Source organism: Canis lupus, chromosome X, assembly GCF_011100685.1.
Source record: "Canis lupus familiaris isolate Mischka breed German Shepherd chromosome X, alternate assembly UU_Cfam_GSD_1.0, whole genome shotgun sequence".
NCBI classification, from domain to species: Eukaryota; Metazoa; Chordata; class Mammalia; order Carnivora; family Canidae; genus Canis; species Canis lupus.
In genome coordinates this window covers 42,254,297-42,276,045 of record NC_049260.1, presented here as the reverse complement: position 1 = coordinate 42,276,045, position 21,749 = coordinate 42,254,297, and the positions used below count along the sequence as shown (strand labels likewise).

General features: G+C 51.6%; 3 protein-coding genes across 8 annotated transcripts; 2 read left to right on the top strand and 1 right to left on the bottom strand.

The window, feature by feature from the left end:
* The first annotated feature begins 112 nt into the window (after positions 1-112).
* Positions 113-8,886, top strand: SLC35A2 (solute carrier family 35 member A2). Its single transcript, NM_001003059.2, is given in 4 exon segments — positions 113-203; positions 1,747-1,929; positions 6,909-7,060; positions 8,119-8,886. Coding segments are annotated over 4 exon segments (1,194 nt in total).
* A 1,726-nt stretch (positions 8,887-10,612) lies between these two features.
* On the bottom strand, positions 10,613-14,457 carry PQBP1 (polyglutamine binding protein 1). Of its 5 annotated transcripts, none has more exons than XM_038587391.1 (8): positions 14,297-14,457; positions 13,993-14,030; positions 13,795-13,879; positions 12,214-12,301; positions 11,810-11,922; positions 11,315-11,599; positions 11,023-11,086; positions 10,613-10,831 (listed from the first exon to the last, which is right to left on the bottom strand). In XM_038587391.1, exons 3-8 carry the CDS (start codon positions 13,859-13,861, stop codon positions 10,675-10,677), a joined length of 774 nt encoding a protein of 257 aa, XP_038443319.1. In that variant the 5' UTR covers positions 13,862-13,879; positions 13,993-14,030; positions 14,297-14,457; the 3' UTR covers positions 10,613-10,674. The 5 variants fall into 5 exon arrangements, with proteins under 5 accessions (XP_038443319.1, XP_038443317.1, XP_038443320.1 ...); XM_038587389.1 differs by having other exon boundaries at positions 12,190-12,301; positions 14,297-14,456; XM_038587392.1 differs by having other exon boundaries at positions 12,190-12,301; positions 13,997-14,030; positions 14,297-14,456.
* Positions 14,458-14,510: 53 nt separating this feature from the next.
* On the top strand, positions 14,511-18,526 carry TIMM17B (translocase of inner mitochondrial membrane 17B). 2 transcript variants are annotated; one of them, XM_038587395.1, is made up of 6 exons: positions 14,511-14,653; positions 15,523-15,622; positions 16,627-16,690; positions 17,729-17,857; positions 17,946-18,056; positions 18,152-18,526. In XM_038587395.1, the coding sequence occupies exons 1-6, from the start codon at positions 14,628-14,630 to the stop codon at positions 18,238-18,240; spliced, it is 519 nt and encodes a 172-aa protein (XP_038443323.1). In that variant the 5' UTR covers positions 14,511-14,627; the 3' UTR covers positions 18,241-18,526. The 2 variants fall into 2 exon arrangements, with proteins under 2 accessions (XP_038443323.1, XP_038443324.1); XM_038587396.1 differs by lacking the exon at positions 14,511-14,653 and adding an exon at positions 14,737-14,859.
* Positions 18,527-21,749: the final 3,223 nt, after the last annotated feature.

Genomic DNA, 21,749 nt, shown 5'->3' with positions numbered 1-21,749 from the left:
GCTCTGGCCAGCCCTTCACTCTCCCCATCTCCATCACGGAGGCCGGAAGTGGAAGTGACGGACACGGAAGTGCCCTGCTGTTGCCGAGGGGACGGACCAGGCAGATGCCAACATGGCAGCGGTGGGGTCCGGCGGTTCCAACGCGGCGGCTGGGCCAGGGGCGGTCTCCGCGGGGTCGTTGGAGCCTGGAACCGCTAGTGCGGGTGAGACAGGCTGTGGTCGACCCGGTGGCGGTGGGGCGAGGGTCAGGATCGCTGAGGGGTCAGGAAGGTTCCTCACTGAAGCGAGAGAGAGCATCCCGTATGGACCGACCTATGTGTGTATGTAGCGGGGGGGGTTGGGGAGGGAGGACGGAATGGCTATTGTGAGTGTGTTGGAAAGCGGAGAAGAGACCTTTCTGAGGGTGATGGGAGGGTCCCTTCTGCATATGGACAGTAGAGATCATTCTGAGTCTGGGGGGTTTTAGCCTTTGGGGGAGGCTAAGACCACTAAGACCATTCTGAGTGTGTAGGGGGTCCGTCCTTAGAGCAGGGAGAGAGCATTTTGAGGTTAGGAACGTTGTTCCTTCTAGAAGAAAGAGGCTATTCTGAGGGTGGTGGTTTCTTGTATAAAGGGATAGGGGCTATTGTGAATTAGTGTGGGGCAGGTCCTTCCTTACCTGACTTAGAGGTCCATTTTGAGGATTGGGATGTCCATTATAAGGAGAGAAGACCATTTTGGGGGGTTCCTTCCTAATGCAGTAAGAGTTCCTTGTATATTGGAGTGGGAGGGTCCTTCCTTATATGGCAGAGAAAAGACATTCTAAGGGTGTGGAGCCCTTCTTTATAGCAGGGAGAGTTCGTTGTGAGTGTGAGTTGAACAAGGAATGATTCCTTGGCTGGAGGTAGGAGCGGTGCTGTGGTGGGAGGATGACAGGACCATGTGGAGTATAGGGGAATATTTCCTTATGTCCTCGAGGGAACCAGACCATGCTTGGTGCAGTAACCATTTATTATATGGAGTTCAATCCTAGAGACTGTGGAGGAATTATTTCTTATGTTTGTGAAACCATTCTGGGTCAGGAGGACTCTGGTGGTCATAGAAGGTAGGAGTTGGAGAGATAATTGTTAGTGTGAGGGAATGGAATAATATCTTAGATGGGAGAAAGACCATTCTTTAGGGGCTGGACATGCCTTATACCATGGTCTCATTCCCTGTATTTAGGTATCATTCTTTATATAGGACAACCCCTCATTAAAAAGAAGCATCATCTCATATAAACTTTCAGTTTGTTCACCCACAGAATGGAATCCTTGTAGCCCACTCAGAGATCAGAGCAGTGTAGGGGTCTACTGAGGTAATCCATATAAATCCTTTACCCCAGTGATAGACAGATGGTCAGCACTCAATAAATGTTGAGAATATGATTGGTATTCTGTGAGTTGCTTCTCACACAGAGGAGGGAGAGAGGGGGCCAAGTGTGTCCAGCACCTGCTCCAGCCATTTCCTAATAGCTCAGCAAGGATTCTGGGTATGAGCTGGACAGGGTGAGGCCTACTTCCCCCTTTGTGGCTCTTCTGCCTGTTGAAGCAGTGGAAGTAGATGGGATTCAGACCCCATTGGGTCAGGATAGGGAGGCAGAGTGAGGAAGTGGCAATGGCTAGGAGGATCCTGGTTGAGAAAGGAGTGAAGGGGAAGGTGGTGGTGTGGCTGTGCCCCAGCATCTTCTGACCCCTTCTTCCTCCTTGCTCATTCCATTTCCCACAGCTCACCGGCGCCTCAAATACATATCCCTAGCTGTGCTGGTGGTCCAGAATGCCTCCCTCATCCTCAGCATCCGCTACGCCCGCACACTGCCTGGGGACCGCTTCTTTGCCACCACTGCTGTGGTCATGGCCGAAGTGCTCAAAGGTCTCACCTGCCTGCTGCTGCTCTTCGCACAAAAGAGGGGTATGAGACAGCAAGGGGAGAGGGCTGCACTGGAGTCAGTGGGTGGGACTGTGTGTGTGTGTGTGTGTGTGTGTGTACCCATGCCCATATGGAGGGTTTGCTGGGGGAATATCACTATATCACTGTGTCTCTGAAACCACCTGGGGAGTGTGTAAGTGCAGCTCATCTGCCTTATCACTCCAGCTATGAGTAGCTGCATCCACACTTTTATTGTACTCCTAACATCTGGGAGCTGGCCTCTGTGGACTGTAGGAGTGAGACAATCTGTGTCCATAAGGTAGTAGGGGATACTTAGGTTCATTTATTTCCCTTTAACTTTGCATTTTGGATAACTTTAAACATACACAAACTCGGAGAGAATAATAAAATATTAAAATGTTCATGTACCCATCAGCCAGATTCATCAATTGTCAACTCATGGCCACTCTGCCATTAACAGTATCAGTGATTATCCACTCCTCTACACTGAGTATATGTACACTCAATCTACATGTCTGCCTACCTATCCACCCCCTGCCTTATTACACTGCAGTATGTCCCACATGTAGTAAGTATTATTTTGAAGTAAATCCCCCACCCTCTTACTATCAAAATAAATATTTTGGTACATTAAAAAATAACCACAATATCTAAAAATCATACATCAAAAAATTAACAGTAATTCTTAAAATTAACAAAATATTCAAATATCCAGTCATTTAATCAGATTTACAATGCTTTCTCAAATATCATAAGAATTTTTAAGAATTTGGGGACGCCTGGGTGGCTCAGCAGTTGAGTGCATCTGCCTTTGGCACAGGGTGTGATCCTGGAGTGCCGGGATCGAGTTTCACATTGGGCTTCCTACATGGAACCTGCCTCTCCCTCTGCCTATGTCTCTGCCTCTCTGTGTCTCGCATGAATAAAAAAAGAATTTTTAAGAATTTGTTTCAATCTGGTTTATATAAGGTCAGTGCCTTGTAATTCATTATGGCTTCTAGGTCTGTTAACCTCAGGGGTTCCCACCCAGTTCTTTTTTTTTAAGATTTTATTTGTTTGTTCATGAGAGACACACAGGCAGAGGGAGAAGCAGGCTCCCCCCAGGATCACACCTTGAGCCAAAGGCAGATGCTCAACCACTGAGCCACCCAGGCACCCCTTCTCTAGCTCTTTTTGATCTGTAGTAAATTTGTTGAAGAGAGCAGGTCGTTTGTCTTGTATATTTTGGATAGCTTGGATTTTGCTGGCTGCCTCCCTGTGGTATCATTTAACATGTTCTTCTACCCCCTGTATTTCCTATAAGTTTGATTTTATCTACTAATTTAAACACCTTCCTAAAGGCCAGCTTTAAAATGTTGCCAGTTGTTTCTCTATAAAGGCCTTACTAGGGTGCCTGTGTGGTTCATTTGGTTAAGCATCAGACTCTTGATTTCAGCTCAGGTCATGATCTCAGGGCTGTGGGATTGAGCTCCATGTTGGCTCTTTACTCAGCAGCAGGGAGTCTGCTTGAGATCCTCTCCCTCTGCCCCTGCCCCCCATTTGTGCTTGCACACTCCCTCTCTAATAAAGAAATCTTTGGGATCCCTGGATGGCTCAGTGGTTTAGTGCCTGCCTTCGGCCCAGGGCATGGTCCTGGAGTCCCGGGATCGAGTTCCACATCAGGCTTCCTGCATGGAGCCTGCTTCTCTCTCTGCCTGTGTCTCTGCCTCTCTCTCTGTCTGTGTCTCTCATGAATAAATAAATAAAATCTTTAAAAAAAATAATAAAGAAATCTTCAAAAAAATAAAGGCCTTGCCTGTGTAGAGAATGCAGGTGTACATTCTACCTCTGCTGTCAGTATTTACACTGAAGAAAACATTTTCTTTAATTTTTAAAAGATTTATTTATTTGAGAGAGAAAGATTTATTTATTTGCAGGGAGAGAGAGAGAGAAAACAGGCTCCCTGCAAAACAGGGAGCTCGACACAGGGCTTGATCCTAGGAACCCGGGATCAGGACCCAAGCTGAAGGGGCACCCAACCAACTGAGCCACCCAGGCACCCCAAGAAACCTTTTTTTAAGACTTTATTTATTTGACAGCACAAGCAGGAGGAGCGGCAGGCAGAGGGAGAGGGAGAAGCAGGTTTCCCGCCAGGCAGGAAGCCCAGTGTGGGGCTCGATCCCAGGACCCCAGGATCATGATGTGAGCTGAAGGCAGATGCTTAACCAACTGAGCCACCAGGTATCTCTGAAGAAAACATTCTTTCCCATTCATTAGCTCCATGTGGCCCTGGGAGGCAGCAGTTTGGAAACTCACCTGTTCTTTTTTTTTTTTTTTTTAATTGAAGTATAGTTGACATATACAGTTAACCCTTGAACAACATGGGTTAAACTGTGCAGGTCCACTTAGATGCAGGGTTTTTTTTTAAGATTTTATTTATTCATGAGAGAGAGAGAGAGAGGCAGAGACGCAGGCAGAGGGAGAAGCAGGCTCCATGCAGGGAGCCCGATGTGGAATTCGATCCCGGGACTCCAGGATCACGCCCTGGGCCAAAGGCAGGCGCCAAACCGCTGAGCCACCCAGGGATCCCAAGATGCAGGTTTTTTCCTAATAAATACAGTACAGTACTAAAAATGTATTTTCCTCATGCTTTTCTTTTTCTCTGGTGTACTTTATTATAGGAACACAGCATATAATACATGTACAAAATACATATTAATGAACTGTTTATATTATCAGTAAGGCTTCCAGTCACTAGGAGGCTATTAGGAGTTAAGTCTGGGAGTGAGGGGTATCAAAAGTTCTATGTGGATTTTTAACTGTGTGGGGGAGTCAGTGCCCTAACTCTTGAACAAGGGTCACCTATAATATTAGTTTCAAGTATACAACATCGTGCTGGAACAATTCTTTACATTACACAGTGCTCACCACGATCAGCGTAGTCCTCATACAAAGTTGTTACCATATTACTGGCTGTGTTCCCTATGCTGTACTTTTCATCTCTGTGACTGACTTGTTTTTATAACTAGAAGTTTGTACCTTTTCACCCGTTTCACCTATTTCACCCATCTCCCAACTGGCAAGCACAGTTCTCTAGGAGTCTGTTTCTATTTTTGTTGTTTGTTTTGTTTTTAAATTTATTTTATTTAGATTTTATTTATTTATTCACAAGAGACACACAGAGAGAAAGAGGCAGAGACATAGGCAGAGGGAGGAGAAGCAGGCTCTATGCAGGGAGCCCGATATGGGACTTGATCCTGGAACTCCAGGATCATGCCTTGGGCCGAAGGCAGACGCTCAACCGTTAAGCCACCCAGGCATCCCTGTTTGCTTTGTTTTTTAGATTCCACAAGTCAGTGAAATCATTTGTCTTTTTGGGTCTGACTTCTTTCACTTAGCGTAATGCCCTCAAGGTCCATCATCTGCTCTGGGTTTTTTTTTAAGATTTTATTTATTTATTCACGAGAGGCAGAGACAAAGGCAGAAGGAGAAGCAAGCTCCCTGTGGGGCCCAATGTGGGACTCCATCCCAGGACCCCGGGATCACTTGAGCTGAAGGCAGATGATAACCATTGAGCCACCCAGGTGCCCCCTATCTTTTTTTTAAATCTTCTCTGCTATCAATTGATTCTGAGACACTTTCCAGTGCTCACTGTGGCAGGCCCTGCTCCGGCCATGGAGGCTGCATCCTGCCCACAGAGGGCTGATATTTTACGTGAGGAGAAACAAATAGGCACAGACTTAATCGCAGGCCTTTGCCTCTAATCTACAATTTCAACCCCTCTCCCATGTTTTTTTTCCTGAATTAGTTTTGTGGTAAAACTTGGCCTGACCTAACGTAGGGCTATTTGTATATAGGTGGTTTTTAATTTTTCTCATTTGGTGTGGACATTTACCCAGGTTGCCACAGAAATAGGAATGTGTGTGATTATGGTGCACAGCCCTATGCGTGTGGCATGTGTTAATGTGAAGTGCATGCTAGATACACCATGTTACCTTCCTAACACTTAGAAAATGTCAAACACCCAAATCCCTAGGCCCAGAGGATTTGGGTAAGGGGTTCAAGAGTGGTAATTACTCCTGGGATTAATGCTATGAAAGGTAAGGACAGGGTTTTGTGAACGAGCCTTCAGCATGAGTTCCTGTGATAACCTTGTGCAGTGGTTGTGGGGTTTTCACAGAGGAACAACACTAACTGAGACTTAAAAGATGAACTGCAAAGAAGTGGGGTGAGATTTGCAGAGGCCTTACTCCTCAGGAGGGTGTTCTCATGTGTTGGTGGGAGCAGGTCCCTGCCAGACTTTTCTGCTTAATATAGTCAAGCTTCCAGGGACACCTGAGTGGCTCAGTAGTTGAGTCCCTTTGGCTCAGGTTGTGATCCCAGGGTCCTGGGATTGAGTCTTGCCTTGGGCTCCCTGCAAGGAGCCTGCTTCTCCCTCTGCCTGTGTCTCTGACTCACTCTGTATCTCTCATGAATAAATAAAATATTTAAAAAAATAGTCAAGCTTCCACTCTTCCATATGGCAAGGACAGACATGTCACTTGTTTGTAGGGCTGACAGGGATGTGCATCCGAATGGGATATGGTCCCTGCCCTCAGGCAGCTCTTAGGCCAGTTAAAGAGCTAGGATAAGTGTAAAAGTTGAGTCTCAAACCTCCCCTCCGGTCAGCAGGCTTGCTAAGGCTTCTACCTCACGAGCTAGCTAATGCTGACTATTTCACTGGACATACACGTGTATTGAGTGCTTGCCCCGAATGGGACACTGCCAGGGAGGTGGGCTGTATGCTGTGTGAATACAGTCCGTGATTCTCAGACACAGAGTTAAGGACGATTGGTGTCCGTTAAACTGAGAGCTGAAAGGTCTCCCAGAGCTGCAGTTGTACTGCAGGGAAACTGAGAGTGCAGACCGCCTCTGAGCCCCTGGGAGGTCAGGGCAGGGGTGAGGAGACACAGGAATAGGCCCAGTCCTGGCCCTCAGAGGATCTGCAGCACTAAAGGGAGGCTGTCCTTCCCCCCACGTAGGTAACGTGAAGCACCTGGCACTCTTCCTGCATGAGGCTGTCCTGGTGCAGTATGTGGACACACTCAAGCTCGCAGTGCCCTCCCTCATCTACACCCTGCAGAATAACCTCCAGTATGTGGCCATCTCCAACCTGCCAGCTGCCACGTTCCAGGTGAGCCCCAGGCCCAGCACAGCCTTTGGCAGAACTGGCTGGGATGGGGGAGATGTGATGCTGGTGAGGGAGGGTTGCAGAGGGCATGATCTGTGTCACCTTTGCCACACCCTCGGTGTCTTCATCCATGAGAACTGGGAATGGGAATGCCTCCATGCCAGTATGCTGGGACAGCTGAAAGAAATAATCCCCGGGAAGAGCCCTTGGTTGGCATTGGTGAGCTTTTGGCTGTTTGCAGGTGGCCCTGGAACACAGTTAAAGAGTGTGGAGCCAGGCTCTCTGGGTTCAAATCCCACCTCTGCTACTTTCCAGCTGTGTGCTCTTTGGGCAAGTTGCATAACCCCTCTGTGGCTTCTCATTCTTCCATTGCATGTTACAATAGTATCTGCTCCATAAGTGAGAGCACTAAATGAATGGATTCATATCAAGTGCTCAGACCCACACTGGCACAAAAGCAAGCACTGTGTAAATGTGTGCCAACATTATCGTTGTGGCTGATTTGTTTCCATTAGTACATATTTATCAAGACACACACATGCGTGCGTGTGCCTCATCAAGGAGCCAGTCACTCCGTCATTAACCTGCATAAGCTGGTTCACACACAACAGCTGTATTTTACAGATGATGTCTGGGCCGAGATGGTCCAAGTGCTTCATTCCTTATCACACAGCCAGAAAATTTGGAGGGGATGTGGACTCGGGTGTGGCCCAGGACTTCCTTGCATAGCTGTGGACTTTCTGGGAAGCAGCTCAGAGCTCTTTAGCTACCTGTCAGTCAGTGGCCAATAGCTGGATCTTTTTTTTTTTTTTTAAGATTTTATTTATTTGAGAGAAAGAGTGAGAGCACGAGCAGGGAGCCCAACATGGGGCTTGATACTGGGACTCCAGGATCATGAACCAAGCCAAAGGCAGATGCCCACCTGCCTGAGCCACCCTGGCGCCCCTGGCTGGCTGTTCTTGTCACCTGCCCTGCCCCGTCCCTCCCCCTGGGCACGTGGGGTGGGGAGGTGGGGAACAGCCCCTAAGTGCCTTCCGCATTGGTGGCCCACCCCCCTGCAGGTGACGTACCAGCTGAAGATCCTGACCACGGCGCTGTTCTCCGTGCTCATGCTGAACCGCAGCCTTTCCCGGCTGCAGTGGGCCTCCCTGTTGCTTCTCTTCACTGGAGTTGCCATCGTCCAGGCACAGCAAGCTGGTGGTGGGGGCCCTCGGCCACTGGATCAGAACCCCGGGGCAGGCCTTGCAGCCGTCGTGGCCTCGTGTCTGTCCTCAGGCTTCGCGGGCGTCTACTTCGAGAAGATCCTCAAGGGCAGCTCGGGCTCGGTGTGGCTCCGCAACCTGCAACTGGGCCTCTTCGGCACGGCACTGGGCCTGGTAGGGCTTTGGTGGGCTGAGGGCACAGCCGTAGCCCGCCGTGGCTTCTTTTTTGGGTACACACCTGCCGTCTGGGGCGTGGTACTCAACCAGGCCTTTGGCGGGCTGCTGGTGGCTGTTGTCGTCAAGTACGCCGACAACATCCTCAAGGGCTTTGCCACCTCCCTGTCCATTGTGCTGTCCACTGTTGCCTCCATCCGCCTCTTTGGCTTCCACGTGGACCCATTGTTTGCCCTGGGTGCGGGGCTGGTCATCGGTGCGGTCTACCTCTACAGCCTTCCCCGAGGCACCGCCAAAGCCATAGCCTCCACCTCCGCCTCAGCCTCGGCCTCCACCTCTGGGCCCTGCACTCACCAGCAGCCTCCTGGGCAGCCGCCGCCACCCAAGCTGTCTTCCCATCGCGCAGACCTCAGCACGGAGCCCTTTCTGCCGAAGTCAGTGCTGGTGAAGTGAGGGTTGGTGGTGGTGGGGGGCCACAGGGAGGGGGACTGGGTAGAGGGTGTTGGGCATCCGGAGGGACTTCAGCTGCCACTAGGCCTGGCTCCTCTGGGATTGGAAGTGTTTTCTCCCAGGTCATGGAGACTTCTGCAGGGGCTTTGGAGTGGGCGTGGGGCATCACACGAACCCTTCCTTATAGACTGAGCCCCCTCCCCCTGGAGGGGGATCATGAGAGCTGCCTCCCCGGCCCCAGTGAACCCCTTTGGGGACTGGGTTGGCAGTATTGTCGTTCAAGGCCTTTCTTTGCCTGCCTGCCCTCAGCTGGAGGTGTCCTGTCTTCCACGCTCTCTCTGGAGAGCCCCTCCCAGCGGTCCTTCCTCCCTCTTTGTAAGGATAAATTGGACAAAAATTCTACAGCTCTTTAGAAACGGATGCCTACCTGTGGGGTTCCGCTTCCTGTAGCTTGAGGCCTTTTTGCCTCCCTCACAACCACAAGGGACCAGACCCTATTAGCAGCCCGGTCTTTTTTGTATGTGGCCTTGGGGCAGCTTTCCTGATGGGAGACCCTTGAAAATGGGCCTGTGAGCACCCCGGAGTGGGGGGAGGGGGACGGGTGGAGAGGAAGAGGAAGGAAGGGGTGGGAATTAAGATGTTCTGCATCAGCCTGGTCCAGGGGAGGGTGCGGTAGGGGCATCTGTTTTTAATGGTTTGGGAATTTGTGGTATAATCAGATAATGAATGATCCAGGGTGTGGGAAAAGCCGGTGGGGGAGGTCCTTGGAGTGGCTGAATCTCATTGAATCTAAGACACTGTCAGTTGCCGGATGCAGGGTTCTTGTCTGAGACAGCCCAAGAGGGAAAATAAAGCTGCCAATCACACTGTTGATACGCACTAGCTGTATGAGGCACCCTCACCGTCACAGGGTGAGGGTGTCTTCAAATGCTGAAATGTGGAACCTGTCCCCTGCACTCCCCAAAGCTTATTAACCCCTTAACCGTCTCCCAGGATGTGTGTGTACGTGTGCGTGTGCACGCGTGCATCTATATCTACGCACGCGCAAGAGATGCCTGGGCTGTCTTTGCTCTATGTACATAGGGTCGTTGGATCTTTATTTTTAATTAATTTGTTCTGATTTTTCTGGTTTGTTTTCTAAGGAACTGTAATGAACAAATATCAGGAGACCCAATGCCAAATAAAGATGTTGTATTTATTTAGTCCACGTGTAGCTTTCTGACCCAGGGGACTCTCTGCGTGGGCTATTACTAACCCCAGGACTACCAGCCTCACCACTGTCGCCCTCGCTTGCTCAGGACACCCACCTGCCAGCCCACCCCAGCTCTCTGTGTTTTTCTTTTCCTCCCCGTTCCCACCACAGGTTGCTCACCAAGGTGAAGGGTTCGTAGCTGCTGGGATTGAAGACGCTGGCTTGGCCTCGTTCTCCCTTCTTGCCCTGGCCCAGCTGGGACCAAACTCTGATCAGTACTAGGGGTGGGGGGAGGTAGACACTGAACTCCAACTTGGCCTCACCACCTCCTGCTCCCATGCAGGGGTGACACAAGCAAACTCTGGTAATGAGGGTGGGACAGGACCCACGTTGGCCTCCAGCCCATCACCCCCATAGCCCTGCCACTCCCGCACTTTCTTAGGTGAGTTTTTGCAAATAAAATGTGTTTTGCATCTTGCCGGCTTGGGTTGGGAAGCCTCAAAAGCGCATGGAAAGAAAGCACTCAGGCCCCATGGGCACGATCCATTGAAAAGCTTTTATTAAAAACCCCGGGGATGGCAGTGGGGTGATGGGGAGGCTCAGTCCTGTTGCTTGGTTCGGGAGGCCTCAGCATTGGCCCGGAGCACAGCTCCCGGAGACGGGTAGGGACGCTGCTGGAAGAGCGGCCCCGCTGCTGTGGTGTCTGCGCCCGTCTTGGCTTCATTCCGCTTGGGGAGTCCTGTTGACCACGTGCCCCTGGGAGTGACAGGGATTAGGGAATATGGGTTAGAGGTTGGGAATATGAAATGTGATAGGCACTCTGCACTCCCCGCTCCCCCCACCAACCCCAACAACTGACAAACGGGGGGAAGGAGATAGGAAAAAAAGGAATGATCATCAGCACAAGGGAGTCCAGAGAAAAGAGGACTCATGAGGGGTTCTCCTACCGAGGCGCGTCCGAGTAGGAGCTGGGGTCCATGGGGTCTAACTCTTCATCCTTCCGGCTTGCCGCTGAGGAAGGTGGCACAGTGAGGTCTCCAGTGGAGGGACAAGGAGCCCCTGATCACAAACTCCCCCATCCCATGAAGAAATGGGGTGCCTGGGTGCCATGGCGCACAACACCTTGTCCCAGGCCCCAGGTTCAGGCAATCGCGTGGGCAGAGCGAGGGCTTCCCTTACATGGCTCGCCCGTGATGCCTCACCCATCGTACTTGAGTCCTGCCCTGCTGCTCAGCTTACCCTTCTTGCTCTTGGGGTAGGGAGCCAGCTCCTCTCTGCGATGATGGCGCCGCTCCTTGCTCTCTTCCCTGTCTGACTTGTCATACCCGCGGTCCCGGTCCCGGTCCCGGTCCCGGTCTCTCTCTCTGTCCACTTTGTCATAACCACGTTCTCGATCTCTGTCAGACTTCTCATGGCTCCGGTCCGACTTCTCATGGCTCCGGTCTGACTTCTCGTGGCTCCGGTCTGGCTTCTCATGGTTCCGGTCTGATTTCTCGTGGCCACGCTCCAGCTTCTCCTCAGCATCTGGGGACACAAAAGCCTTGAAGTGACCTTCCTCCTTCCATCTCTCAGGACCCAGCAGCCTCTGCCGTCGACCACCTCCCTTGCCTGGGGGGGGGGGCCTTCCCATCTCCCCAGCCCCATGCCTGCTCCACTATCATGTACCTGACCCCTCTCTGAGGACTCCAGAAGCACTTGGGGCACCCTTATCTGCCCTTGGGTCTGCCAACTCACCTGCATTATTGCTCCTGAGTTTCTTGGCAGATTTGGTAACGACGGAGTTGGGGTCATGCGGGGAGAGCCAGGATACGAGGTCGGTGTCCACATTCCAGTAGTAAGGGAGCCCACTGTGGGGCAGTGGGATAGAAGTATGGACACAGGGAAGGAGGAAGGGGAGGGGTATCAACACAGACGTCCTCTCCTTGTAGCCTCCACTCCTGTCTCCCCAGTCTCTATCTATGCCTGCCCCATGTCAGAAGCCCAGAAGGAGGACCCCCAGACCTCTTTCCTGTGTTCCCCATTTACCCTAAAGCCAGGCAGGCCCAGAGCCAGCACAGGAAAGGTCAAGTCAGATGTCAGACTCTCCGCCCCCCGCCCCAGTTCCCCAGGCTCACCAGGATGGGTCAAACACTTTGTACCAGCTTGGTGGCAGGCCCTCCAACCGGGTGGCCTCATAGTCCACAGGGTCATCATCGTAGTCCTCAGCAATAATCTCTTCCTCTGGTTCTGGCAGGATAGCAGGGTGGAGGAAAGCAGTAAGGACCAGAGGAATTCTTATCCTGCAGTCAGAGCCTGGAGACACGCTCAGACTCACATGGACCATGTGTGTGCGTGTGCCAGGTCTCACCTTCTATGGCAAATATCACATTCCAAATCCAAGTGTCTGAAGATCAGGGGATTTGCCAAAAAACTTACCTAAATCTGTTCTGTTTCTGGGTTCAGATAAGATTTGAGATTTGATATCCTGTTACCGAAACCTATCTGGTTTCAGATTTTAGACAAGGATTCATCAAAACAAATGTATCCTCCAGTTCCTGAGTTCAGGAAGCATGTGACACCACGCTATCCCAATCTATTTGGATAAAATGAGTTTGAACAGTAAGCGGTTTATCTGAAAAACAAAATGCCCAAATCTATTCAGCTCCCAAGCTTGGTAAATATGGGGTTTCTGATTCTGTATATTGAGTAGCAAGTCTGGATGGGAAAGGATATATCCAAACACTGCTCCGCATCCATTCAGTTCCGAGGCCTGACATACAGCAGGCCTACAACAGCTGTCAGTTACTATCAGTAGAATAAAAGAGATGTATGTTGTCAGCTCGGTACATGACCCTCAGTAGACCTATGACAGATTTTGGCTGTGGACATAACTGACAATGAAATGTATATGTCAGCAACAGCATAGTGCCTGTCACACAATAGGCCCAAAGTGAGTATTAGCTATAATCATCAGAATTGTTAGTAAGAGATATATACCATCAGCACAGGGCCTGGTACTCAACAGGCTTAAAATTAGCAACGACTGTTACCAGTATTATTAACCACAAGATCTATATGCCTGGCACAGAGTAGCTTGTAACAGATGTCATTTATTAATAAGGTGAAAATAAGATGTAATCCAGTGCCTAGCACACTGCAGCCCAAAACAGATGCCAGTTTTTACCATGATCGATAATAAGGTGTAAATATTAGCAGGAACAGCACAGCAGGTAGAAATGATAGATCCTACCATCATTTTCTACCACTATGTGTATGCCAAGCACCTAGACCCAAAATACATGTCAGCAATTGATATGGTGATCAATAAGGTATAGATCACCAACATAGTGCCTGGCCTCACAACACGTCTAAAATAATGTGATCAGTAGCGTAAAGAACCCAGTATCCGCATCCCCCCTACCGTCTAGGGAAAATGTCAGCTCTCCTTACTGTCAGCTACTTTATAATAACTTCCACGGATCGTCTGATGGATTGCGCGTGGCATACAACAGACCCCAAAAAGGCATTAACTGTCAATATTAAGGATGAAACATGTATTCCCCACCCCCACCCCAGCCCGCGGTAGGAATGGATATCAGAAATCCACACCGTTAACAATACACGCCACGCCACTGACTGATGCGCGGTAGGCCCACGCTAGGTATCGAGTGGCGGTATCAACAACGAAGTGCCTGTCAAGCCAGGCACATTGTAGGCCCAACCGCTTTTAGCTCACTCACCGGGCTCCAGATGTTTGAGGATGCCTCTCTTGGCCAAGCGGGTCTGCAATGCAACAGGCAGCGGCATAGCGGATAACAGGCAGACCTAGGGACAGACGGATGAACAGACACGCTCACAAAAAACAACCCAGCTCAAGTGAGGATTCAAATCCCGACCTAAAACCGAGCGCCTCCTCCCGGCATATATCCCTCACTTACCCACCTGCACCAATGGCTGGGTAGACGGAACCTACAGGCTAAAAGATGGAATATAAGTGGCGATGACACCCAAACTCTCACCAACCCTCCCCTCGAGGCTGGGTGTTCCAAGACCCTGTTCCTCGCCCAGGCCCAGGCTCCGCCCACCGCCGAAGGGGCCAAGCTCAGTTCCCCCGCGCTCCCGGAATGAGCTCACCCAACGTCCCCCAAAGACTGCTGGGTGGGAGGAACCAAAGCGCTGGGACGGGGGAGCAAAATGAAGCACCTCTTCCGGCTGCAAAAAATGCGCCCACCCTGACATTACCAATGCAATCACGCGAGCAGTGGAAAGCTGACAGGTCGGCCACCTCTCTCTCGTCCCCGCTAGGATCACGAGAACCACACGACGGCCTTCTCCCAAAACACCAAAAGAGGTCCTCTCTCCCCGACGCTTGAGGTATCTGGGCGACGCACAGGCTGCAGTGGAGATGACGCAAACTCGGTGGCCAATGAGAGCGTGTCCCTGCCCTGATGAGCAGCAACACGACCCAATCGGTGGCCTGGAATAGGTGGACAGCTCGGCGCCTGTGTGCGTTTACAGTGGGGGCGTGGCCTGGCCGGGCTTTAGCCGGACTGCGCGGCCAGACGCCGGCGCCATGGAGGAGTACGCTCGGGAGCCTTGGTACGGCGATGGGCACAGGCCTCGGGACTGTTGCTGCGGCGCCACCGCCAGCTGTGGGAGGCGGGCGGGGGAGGCGCTGGCCACACCGCGCCACGTCCCAGACTCGGGAGACTCTTAGACGTTTGTGGTCTCCTTCCGCTCCCCTCCGCTTCGTTCCTCTCACTCGGGCTCCGTTAAGAGAGGCCGCAGCTGTGAGCCCGGAGAAGGTGCGGTGCAGGGACCAACCACTCAACGTTTCCTCAGACTCCGTATCCCCTCCCCCGTCCCTCTTTGTTGAGGAAAAGAGACACGCTGGTCGAATCCATTCCAGCTTGGGGGGTGGTGCGGGGTCGAGCGGAAATCCCCAGGGTTACCACGCGTGGCTTTTCCCAGGTCGCTTTAGTGGATGGGGGCGGGGCTGGGTGAACCTGTGGCGGACGGACTGGATCCTCCCCACGGCCTGCGCTTGGTTTTTCCCAGTTGTGATCGGTTAAAAGAGAGGGAAGACGGGATTTGGTTGGACGTGCTCATCGTCGGGGACGGAGGTGCGACCCCGTCCTGCTTTAATAACAGTACTAGCAAATTAACACTTTCACAGCGCTGACTTAAAGGTGCTGACTCTGCGTGTCTCATCAGTTCATTTAGTCTTTGATAGTGGTAAAGCAGTTGGCGAATTCCTTGCTTGGCCTCGAAGGAGGGGCGGGCGAGCAAAGACTAATGCTTTTCCCCTTTTGCACCATTTCTTGCTCAGACGAGGGGAGAAATAATCTCATTATTTGAAGTGCTGCTTCCCATTCGGGTGACTTGGTCTCTCCCAATTGGAAAGAATCCGTGCACCATGGCGGGGGAAGAGGGGCTCACTTAACCCACCCTCCCCTTTTGGCTTGCAGCCCATGGCGAATTGTGGACGATTGCGGTGGAGCCTTCACTATGGGTGTCATCGGCGGTGGAGTCTTCCAGGCCATCAAGGGCTTCCGCAATGCCCCTGTCGTGAGTCGTGGCCTTCCCTGGGTAGTGTGGGGGTCCTGCCATGCCCACATGGGATACTGCGATGAACACTGCGTGGAGCTGCCATAACTCGCTCATTACGGTGCGGCTAGCCTACTATGTGCCAGGCCTGACTCCAGGATCTGTGGTTTGGGGTGAACTGCAAACACGGCTCTCTGTCCCTCTCCCTGCACCACCCAGCTGGAGCTCCTCTGTGGAAATGCTGTGCCGTGAAAACGGTCATTACCAAACTCTAAATGTATGCGCAAAGCCAGAGAGATTTTCCCCAGAGACAGATTCTGGGTCAGAAACCTGGATACAGGGAAGTGACAAGAGTTTAACTGGCAGAAAGCAGACAGCCTTAAAGTTAAGAAAATGCTTTTAATGTGACCTAATCAATTCTCTTTCTGACCACCCTCTTCCAAGATCTTAACCAAACGTCCTGGCTTTAAGTGCTATCCATTTACCAAGGTCTTTGCAATTTATATACCTAGTCCTGTCTCTCCCCTCAACTCCTGGAACTCTTTCCCAGATCTTTGCCCACATTTTCTGTTTTCATCCTCAAGGCCTCAACACAAATGCCCCCTCCTTTAGAGTCCTTTCCCAACCCCCCAGTTATTATCATGTCTATCCTATTTCCTCTACGGTCTGTATGGCTGTGTAAAGCTGCCTTGTTTATCTGTACCTCTGCTAGGGATCTGTCTCTCCCACTGTTATGTGAGCTTTGAGAGGGCAAAAGCTAGGTCTGTCTCATTCACCATCCCTGCATACAGCCTGGTGCCTGGGATAGGTGCTAGTAGTAACATTGGATGAATGCGAATTTCTCAACTCACGGCTGAGAACGCCCAAGTTAGGGTGCTCCACAGCCTCCTAGTTCTCAGCCACTGCTCCACATCTCTACTTCTGACAACCCGTGACCCGTCGTGTTCCCTGTCTTAAAAGCTAGAAACCCTGCCTGCCAGGGGCCTCAGCCCTATTCTGACTCCCTGCCTCCTCACTTTTCCCAGGGATTTCGGCACCGATTGAGAGGTAGTATCAATGCTGTGAGGATCAGAGCCCCGCAGATTGGAGGTAAGAGGCTTGGAGAGATCTAGGAGATATGCAAAGTTGGGGGTAGCTGCTCCTTTGGTTCTAAAAGTTTTTTTTTTAATTAATTTTTTTTAATTTTTATTTATCTACGATAGTCACACACACACACAGAGAGAGAGAGAGGCAGAGACATAGGCAGAGGGAGAAGCAGGCTCCATGCACCGGGAGCCCGACGTAGGATTCGATCCCGGGTCTCCAGGATCGCGCCCTGGGCCAAAGGCAGGCGCTAAACCGCTGTGCCACCCAGGGATCCCTGGTTCTAGACTGCAAATTGGGGTCCACATTCCAGCCCCAACTCTGCCTGGGACAGTGATGTTTCCCAATAATTTAATATGGGGGGGGGGGCAAGAATGTGGATTCTGGAGTTTAAATCCGGGCCCTGGATCTTCCCTGATGCATGATTTTGGGTTTGTGGCTTCCTTTGCCCAAACCTCATCGGTAACATGGAGATGATGATAGCCATAACCACTGAAATTGTTTTGTAATTTATGTTATTTATGTTTATGTAACTTATATAGTACTCACTAAGTGCTGGCTGCCCTGCTAAGTACTTTAATAATATTAACAAATTTAAGACTTCAGAAGTCAAATGACATGCAGTGCTGAAAACAGGTCCTGGCACACAGTAAAGCCTCAATAAACACTTTAACTATCATACCATTAACTGGTTTTTGTAACCTGTTTTTGTCTCCCTTAAACCAGTATCAGAATTCTACCTCTATGTGATGGTTAGGAAGAACAGTGTTGCTCTGTTAAAAGCCACATAAAAGATAAATCTGCTTGTAAACATTTGTCAAACAAAGGTGAGGGGAATGCCGATGGCAATTAGAGATTGCTTGAAGAAGGAGCCATCCCTGGGGCAGATGGGGAATATCCCCTAGGAGTTTAACTATCTGCCGTTGTGTCTGGGTTTTTCTCCCCATTCATTGCCAGAGCATGCAGGCCTTGGAAGTCCCCAGACCATGACCTGTGGATTCTTGGGATTCCTCAGGAACACTGATTAGGCCTTGCTCTCTGCAGGTAGCTTTGCAGTATGGGGGGGCCTGTTCTCCACCATCGACTGTGGCCTGGTGCGCCTGCGGGGCAAAGAAGATCCCTGGAATTCCATTACCAGCGGAGCATTGACTGGGGCTGTGCTGGCTGCCCGCAGTGAGTGCCCCCCGATCCTTGGCCCCAGCCCCTTCTGCCCTGTTCTCCTTGCCTTCACCTCTTTCTCCCTGCCGTTTCACTCTCCTAGGTGGCCCATTGGCCATGGTGGGCTCAGCAATGATGGGGGGCATCCTCTTGGCTCTCATAGAGGGTGTTGGCATCCTCCTTACTCGCTATACTGCCCAGCAGTTCCGCAATGGTGAGTACCTGGGAGACGGACACTAGTTGGGGAGAGGTGCAAAATGTTCTGACTGTACACTGCATCTCACTCTTACCTGATTCTTTCCTCTCCAGCACCCCCGTTCTTGGAGGACCCCAGCCAGCTACCCCCTAAGGAGGGTACCCCAGCCCCAGGCTATCCCAGCTATCAGCAGTACCACTAAGGAAGTGACTGTCTGTCATCACCACCGTGGGAGCTCCTCCTCCGTTCCCTCCCCGATGATCTACCTCGAAGGGAGGGCTGGCTCCCAGTTGGCCCTGGACCCTCCAGAGAGGGCCTCTACTCTGTTCCCTTGTCCCAGGGCAGGGGGTGGGGCACCCCAGCTGCTCTGACGGATGGGTCCCCTTCTCTCTCAGGGCACCCCAACCCCAAATTCACATGTAACAAGTTCTCATCCCAGTCCCCTTTCCTGGCGCCCTGATGAGTATTTAAAGCCAATTTGAAATGCCTGTGTATGTACTTACTGAGCCACCCATAGGAGCCCCTCCTTAGGACAAGGGTCAGAGCCCTTTTCGGGGACCCAGAAGCCCTAGGATTTGGGAGTCCTGCAGAGAGCGGGCTCTAGTAAATGTTCGTGGGATAAATGAGCGGGAGGGGGGAATGAATCAAGGTTTAAATAGGTACATGAATAACGATGTGTGGGGGCCATGTGATGAATCGTAGGGAGACAGAGGAACAGGTTTGGGAAAGAAGTGAGAGAACAGAAAGGATTACTGGGGTTGGTATAGGGGCCAGGTAGTTCTGGACCTTGCAGCAGACCCCTCCCTCCCATTGCCCCCATTGCCAAGGCTGGGAAATCTGACCTCACAATGAATTCAGCTTTCTCTATACCAGTCATCTCATTTGTGAAGGTAACTTCCCTCTGTGTGACCTCACCATGGACCCAGGATAGAAGTAAGGGTCAGAAGGATCCAGCTTTCATGAGGAAGGTGCTCTGTGCCAGTCTCATCTCTTCTGTATCACAGATACGCTTCTGCTCCGTGATGCTCAGTGTTGCAGGTTTTTTTAAGGGCAACCATAAAATAACCAGAAATGAGGTTTCACATTGAGGTGGGGGAGTTACGGGAAAGAAATTTTTCTGGATGGACATTAACCCAAAACTGCTGTCTCTTCCACACAAACCTCCACGTGTATGGGGCAAACACTGTCACCACTGGGGTGCAAATGGCCCCATGGGAGACCCAGGAACTCTGTACAAGCTGTTAGAAAGAGGTGAAATGTCCTTAAAATAGCTTCCTGTGGGTAAAAATACCAGAGTTCCTGACCTCCCAACAGCCTCGATGCCTCAGTAGTAGCAAAACTGCAACCGAGCCTGCTGGAGTGCCTTGGTGCCAGGCAGTTTGCAGCTACCAGACTAAAGACTCCAGGGAAGCAAAATGTGGGGGTGGGCTTTGAGCAGTGTGCACACAGCACTCAACAGGGCCCTGGCTTTGAGCTGAAGCTCCAGGCGCACACCAGCAGCAGTCACTCAGAACACTGGTTTAGGGCCCAGGGCCAGGCATGCCTGGGGTATCCCAGGCTGTGTACAGATGGGTACCCTTCTCTCTTGGTTGCCACTTATGTGCAAGACCCTTCACCACCAGGACCCATTCCCCTGTGCCCCACCCCCTATATTTTCAGACCCCATCCTGCTATCAAACACTGCCCCCCTGGCTCTTCCCAGCCTTTCCCATCCATGAGTCTGCCGGCCCCACTCCACTCACGTGGCTGTGGTAGCCACAGACCTATATGTCCAGGCCCCAGCCCTACCCCGTCTTTCCTCCCTGTCCTCTAAGGATCCTGCAGGCCCTCCCTCTCTTATGTATCAACTCTGGATCCTCTGAGGCCCCATCTCTACTGTATCTCCTCAGTGTCCCCTCCAAATGGGTTGGGCTAGGGATGCCTGGGTGGCTCAGCAGTTGAGTGCCTGCCTTTGGCCCAGGGCATGATCCTGGAGTCCCAGGATCAAATCCCACATTGGGCTCCCCGCAGGGAGCCTGCTTCTCCCTCTGCCTATGTCTCTGCCTCTCCCTGTGTCTCTCATGAATAAATAAAATCTTTAAAAAATAATAAATAAATAAATAAAACTTATAAAAAATGGGTTGGGCTCCTGCAGGAACTAGCTGCAGCTTCTCCGTCCTCCCCAGCTCCTAGAGGGAACCTTTGCCCTGCCTCAGGCCCCGCCCCCTCCTGCTTCTGAACCTCCGGCTCCTGCAGGTGCGCCCAAACACGCGGGCGCCCGGGGCAGCGAAGCCCTGCGACTTGCGGGGCCTTGGCGTGGTTCGTGGCCACATTCAGGCCCTTCTGTTCTGGCTCCTTGGGCTGCTGGTTGGGCTGTGGGCGGTGCGCGGGACTCCGCTTAGCCACCGAGGCTCGCAGTTTCGAGTGAGAAGTGTCAGGCCTCCGTGGGGCGGGAGCGGGGAGGCGGGCGCCTGCTGAGTCCCTGTGCTTCTAGCTGGGCTTGGGGCGCCTAGAGTCGCCCAGGTCCCCGGAGCTGGAGCTGGGCCCAGAGGAGCGGTCAGGAGAAGTCTGGGCCCACAGGCAGCGTCTCTTTCCCAAGGAAGGAGATGTGTCAGACCCCAGGCAGTTTCTATCGGGAGGGACTACGGAGAAGGCTAGAGTGAGAACAGAAAGAGAGGCGGAGAGAGCTGAACAGAAATAGAAGAAATAGAAGCTGAGACCCTAACCCGAAAGGAGATAGAGACAAGAAGAAGCTGTGTGAGGGTTAGAAATGCATTCGGGGTGCAAGGGGGGTGCCTGGGTGGCTCAGTTAAGCATCTGCCTTTGGCCCAGGTTGTGATCTCAGGGTTCTGGGATTGAGGCCCATGTGGGGTTCCCCACTCGGCGAAGTGTTCTCCCGCTCCCTCTGCCCCACCCCCTTCTTGTGCTTGCTAGCTCTTTGCTCTTGTGCTGTATCTCAAATAAAATCTTTCAAAAATAAAATAATAAAAATAAATAAATAATCTTTAAAAAAGAAAAAAAATGAAATGCAGGTGGGGGCGTGGGAATACCCTCAGCATCAGATGGAGGCAAACACAGGGAAGAAGGCCAGGTGGCGGAGTAGTTGTGGGCTGGGCTGAAGGGCCCCCCTTCCATTACCCTCTGGCTGAAGGGCCTAAGAGAAGCACAGAGGAGCCCCACCTGCATTCTTTCTCACTCTTCTCTCTGATTTAATCCCATCTGCTTCCCACAAGGATTTCATGCCTCTCCCTCAGGTTCTTCTTCCAGTCTTCTTCCTAGCCTCCCTCACCCCTGAGCTCCAAGTTGGCCTCCATCTGTCTTGGTCCATCTCCCAGCCCTTCTTCCCCATTTCTCTACTCAGATCTCCCAGGCTGGTGGCTCTCGTACTCCCTGTGGCCCCTGGGTTTGCCATCCACCGACAAGCGTGGGGTGGGAGGGCAGGGACAGGATCTGGTAGACCAGGATGGTTAGTGAGGTGGACACAATCAGGGAAGTAAATACGTGGTGCCGGCCCTGACAGTGGGGTGGGGAATCACTGCCTCAGGCAGAGACCTTGTGAGGCTGGAGAGAGACATGAGGAAATCAGACACAGAGTAGAAAGAATAGGGACAGAGCTCAAGAGAGGGACCAAGACAAAGTGAAGCCAGGGTTGATGGAGATATCAAAGGAGAGAGATGCCAAGAAAGAGGAAAAAACGGTAGGCCAAGTGAAAAAGATGAGGAAAGAGAAACA